At 33.4% G+C, this 5,274-nt stretch overlaps 1 protein-coding gene across 1 annotated transcript in view; it reads right to left on the minus strand.

Moving 5' to 3' along the window:
• The window catches only part of ORC5 (origin recognition complex, subunit 5), a 97,017-nt gene that overhangs the window by 61,367 nt on the left and 30,376 nt on the right, over positions 1-5,274 (minus strand). Inside the window, exons 10-11 of the mRNA XM_006882612.1 lie at positions 4,747-4,859; positions 760-807 (exon numbers count right to left, since the gene is read on the minus strand). Coding sequence (XP_006882674.1) covers positions 760-807; positions 4,747-4,859 — 161 coding nt within the window. The remainder of the gene's footprint in view (positions 1-759; positions 808-4,746; positions 4,860-5,274) is intronic.

Here is a 5,274-nt window from a genome sequence, read left to right on the forward strand (position 1 = left end):
GACCCACAGCTGACCCTCCGACCCATAGCTGACTCTCTGTGGGTTTTCAGAGGCAGTTAATCACATGGGAGGAGAGTGCTCGTCCTCCTGCAGAGCAGCGGGTGGCCTCTAATAACATGCCTTCTGGATTGCAGTGCAGCTTCCTGCCACTAGGCCACCAGAGGTCCATTTGAGACTAGAAAATATATTTCCAACCTAAAAAATTCCCGGCATATGGAGGGTACATGACATTTCTCTTTCCACGGAATTAAGTCCATGTTATAAATATAAATGGAAACCGGCCTGCTTCCTAAAAAGGAATATAAAATCTGAGACATATCTCACTATATTCCTTTAGGTTAAGAGAGACCATTACGTAGGAATGGAAGAAGAACAGAAGGAGGAATCTAATAAAATTAAGGTCTGAGGAGATAAAAGTATTACAAGATAAATCATGAAAAACAGAAACTGAGCATAAATTTAGTTATGGAGATTGTTATCAGAAAACAAAACCATAAACACTTAAAAGCAGCCTGTAAGGAACAGGAATAAGGGTGAGGGGATGAAAAGATTGTGAAATGTTTTATCCCCAGCATCTGCTTACCTGAATGTGCTTCTATTACTGTATTCAACATAACAAAAAAAATTATAACTGTATAATGACATCTTATCAAAATCAGTTCTTGCATCCAAATTTCTAATGCAAAAATTATGCATCCATTAATGGCAGTGGCCTAAGTCCATTTCTTTTTACCATTGGAGAAATTAAAATGTAAATACCTTCTCATGTTTCTTTAGAAAATTGGTTTTCTTGATTTTCCCATGATGCTAAAAGAAAGGAAAATAATTTTCAAGATGAGAAAAGATGATACAATAGAAAACAACTTCTTTAAGACATGGCAAACATAATGTTGATTTTGATATATTATGGTTTTTATTTTATTCTTATCAAGTATAAGTTAATATGTTAGGCTGATTTGGCTTAAAGCTGGAGTAGAGACAAGATTATTTTGTATATACATATTTTAAAATAAAACTAACACGAAAATAATTTTATATTGATTTATTATAGGGTATTTATTGCTATAAAAGACAATTTCCACATATAAAGTAGTTTTGCTCATCCCCTAAAGTCGGTGAGTCACATGATAAAGACTGAAATGAAAAGTATTGTTAGACATTCAGAATTCAATAGTGGGGGGACAGGTAGATGTAGTTGCTATCCTCAAAAATTTAAGACTAAAGAGAAGAGATGACAGAAACTGAGTATTACAAACTGCATTATGCTTAAAGGAAACAAGCATGAAATTAAATATGAAATAGGAAACACTAATCATCAGAGAACTATATAATGAATAAGGATGACAGAAGAAGTGATGCCTTTTGAGCTGTGGTCCCAGGGACTACCAACAGAACAAATGTCTTGAAGCAGGTACAGCCAGAGTGCTCCTTTGAGACAAGGATGGAGAAGCTTTGGCTTTCATACTTTGCCTAGGTAGCTAGGTGAGGCTAATCTTTGGAAAGGAATATCATGCTTAGAAAGATGGAGGGTCAATGAAGGACAGAAAGACCCTCAACGAGGTGGACTGACATGGTGATTTCAGGAATGCGCTCAAGCATGTCAGAAATGAAGACAACAAAAGATAAGGCAGGGGTAAAGTTGGCTGTTCACGGGGTCTCAAGTTGACAGCTCTTAACAACAAGGAGGACTTATTAATAGAAGTAAGACCTCTCTGAAACCTAACATTTGAACTGAAATCTGAAGGTTCAGAATTAAAGACAAAACTTTCCAGAAAAGAAACTGTACAAAGATTTTAATGTAGGAAAGAGATTAAATACTTTGAATATAGCTGCACTGCGATCCCAGAGGTAAGTGGTTTGAATCCATCAGAGGCTCTGCTGGAGAAGGAGGGACAATCTCTTCTCAGATCTGATTTGAGGGTGTACACACACACTAGAAAAAAGTTTTAAAAAATTAAAAGAAAATAGAAAATGTGGCTAATGTGAGTGGCTTATCGAGTGAGGAAGAAAGCAGGCCATATGTCATCTGGAGAGAAAGCCAAAAAGGTCTGATAGGGCAAAGTCATGTAAGTCACAGGGGAAAGGGGAACAAATCTTAAGGTTATCTCAGGGCCATGAAAAGTCTCAGAACGCTTTAAGCTGATCTGCATGGCCACAGAATTCCTGCTGCTTCATGGAGAAGAGACAACAGTAAACCAAATAAAGTTAATGCACATACTAGGCAAAGAAAAGCATCCAGGATGAGCATGGTGTCAGTAATGATGGCAGCAGATTAAAAATGAATGTAATAAATGGCACTTATAAGGTCTCGCTAACACTGGCCATGCAATAGTATCTTGACAAGGAAGCTTTCATTTCCTAATTAATAAAATGGAGCATATAATAGTATGCCTGCCCTACGGCTTACTAAGATTAAATTACATGATAAAAATATAAATGAGGTACAACACTAGTGCCTACTTTAATAACTTCCTAAGTACTTGAAGGAATAAAACCAGTTTACTTTAAACCATTCTGACAGAATTACCCAGGATTAAAGAGGATTAACTTGAAGGACTATGAGTGAGGATGGGCTATGTTGTTAGGAGGGACCAAATCTTGGAAAAGAATACCATGTTTAGTAAAAGACAAGATCAATGAAAAAGAGAAAGATCCTTAATAAAAGGGATGATGCAGGAGGTGCAACAATGGGCTTAAACACAGCAATGACTGTGAGAACGGCACAGGACCATTCTGTTGTCTATAAAGTCCCTATGAGTCAGATCAAACTCAACATCTAACAACAATAAAAACCAGAAAACCTTCTGTAACAAGAATGATGACGTATACGACAGCTAGGAAATATAATGTATGATAAAATAGAGCCTGATTCTTCAAAATATATTAAAAAAATCATAATGTATAATAAAATAGAGCCTGATTCTTCAAAATATATTTAAAAAATCACAACCCATCAGTTTATGTTTTAATGAATCACAGATTCTCTTCTATTTATTTTTCTAAGTTTTTATTGCTAAGTATATAGCCACATGCCACACTGTCAGAATTCCTAAAAAGAATAATGTACAAGTCACCTTTTACTCATCACTCTATACAATCAAATTCGGGGCTAAATTCTCATTAACTCAAAATCTATTAAATAATAAATTGTCAATATTACATTCATCTTATTTTAATATCTGAATACCAAAATTTGTTTCTCCCATCTTCACTCCTGTAGCAAAAACCACTCCATTTCCAAGTGAAATGACATTTTAGAAGTTATATATTAGCCAAACTGACATAGATCAGGAAAACTTTTCCTTTTAAACTAGCAATCATAATTGAAACAAAATTAATGTAAATAGAAGGTTTTATTATAAAGTGTTTAATGTTCTAGACAATTTTAATTTCATTTACAATCAAATAGTAGAGTATTTTATAGTTTAAATTCAGAGGGGAAAATAGCTATTAGGTTTGGCTTGGTTCTATATTCAAAAAAAGACATTACTGCTTATCACTTAAAAAGTGCTTTTCAAAGTCTGAGACAACAGAAAATAAATTCCAGGCCATGGAGAAGAGAGAAATAACCTAAAAAAATAGTACTTAGTCACACATACACACAAACTCCCTATCACAAAGCACATTTAATGTTATTAAACCTTTAATTTCTATAAAAATGGAGGAATAGATATTCATTTAAAAACTCAAATTTACTTGTCTTGATAAAGATTACAAAACTGTTTCAATTCACTAGATGGAAACTAATTATTTGTCAAACTTCTTATTAACAACCTTTTAAGCAGGTAACAGGAGGGTTAATCATGATGAAGATCATGTAACTACAGAGCAGTGTTTTTCTGAAAAATAGATCTATTTTTAGCATCTCAAAAACATAAATGGAAATGTTAAATAGTCACTATTATAAGGACTAAATAATGTTAAGAACACCATTTAAATTCATGTAAAGTATTCAGTTTCTGCAAGAACAATACAATCACTGAAATTTCCAATAACATTTGTCAAAATTATACTCCACAGAAAGGACACTGTTCATTTTTCTTGTTGCTGTTATGTGCCTTATCCAATTAAAAAAAATCAATACGGTATAGATTAAAACTTGTCAGTTATTACTAAAAGGTAAAGGACTATATATAATTCTTCTGAACACTACTTTTTTAAACTTAAAATTTATGCTAAAAATAAAAAGCTATATTTAAATTTATTTCCAGAAGGGATTTTCTAGGTTTCATAAAAAATAGTGTAATTCCAACAGACTACACTTACATAAAAAGAACACTTTAAAAAAAACAACAAAAAAAACACACAACACTTTCTTTTTATTTCATATAAAAAACAATTTAAACGTGCTATCTCCCAAATGAATGTCCATGGCAGAAGAGACTACTGACGGTTCATGGAAATCACTGCAGGAGCTTTAGGACCACACAAGAATGACGACCCTTCAAAACATGTTCATCCCTTTATATTTTAAACAAAACTCCATTCATGTGTTTTTTCAAATCTAGAATTATTACATAAATGTACCTGATTTTCTCACTTTTATCAAGTTTCCTATGCCTCCCTAATTCCCATTTGTATACTTATTTTAGGGAATGAGTTATTAATATGCAGAGAGGGTATGAGCATGAGGGAGGAAATCTCTTACTCTAACCCCGGCACCTTAAAAATTTATAAGTATTAAAAAAATTTTAAATGTTTCTGGGATATTAAAAAATACACTGAAAAGAAGAATGCTATTATTACCTTAAGAAAGAATCTCTTATCAGTTCTTGCTGGATTGTATGAAGCAAGGTATGCAGCAATTAGAATAAATTTAGAGTAATATGGAAGTTCCACATGGGTGTATGCTGAGAGACCTATGAAACAAAAGTATGTATTAACTACCATTAGCTTTGATGATCCCCCTCACCACAACAACATAGAAAACTCTGTCATTACTATTAATTTCTGTATTTTGTGTTTCATTTAGAGTCCACACAATTTTCTACTCAAACTAACGGTATACATAAATGTATGTCCTGCTAAGCCATACTTGTCATTAAGGATTCTTATCCAATATGCTTTCTGTATATGTACTATGCTTTGTTTTTGTTTGCCATTGAGTCAGAACTAACCCACAGCTGACTCTCTAAAGGGTTTTCAGGGGCAATAAATCACACAGGAAGTGTCTGTTTCTCCCATGACATATCTGGTGGATTCAAATCCCCTGCCTTTGGGATTGCTGAATAGCTTCTTACCACACAGAAAATGATGAATGAATTTTTTAAAAAG

The sequence above is a fragment of the Elephantulus edwardii genome, unplaced genomic scaffold (assembly GCF_000299155.1).
Source record: "Elephantulus edwardii isolate Elephantulus edwardi_28Jun2011 unplaced genomic scaffold, EleEdw1.0 scaffold00022, whole genome shotgun sequence".
Classification (NCBI taxonomy): domain Eukaryota; kingdom Metazoa; phylum Chordata; class Mammalia; order Macroscelidea; family Macroscelididae; genus Elephantulus; species Elephantulus edwardii.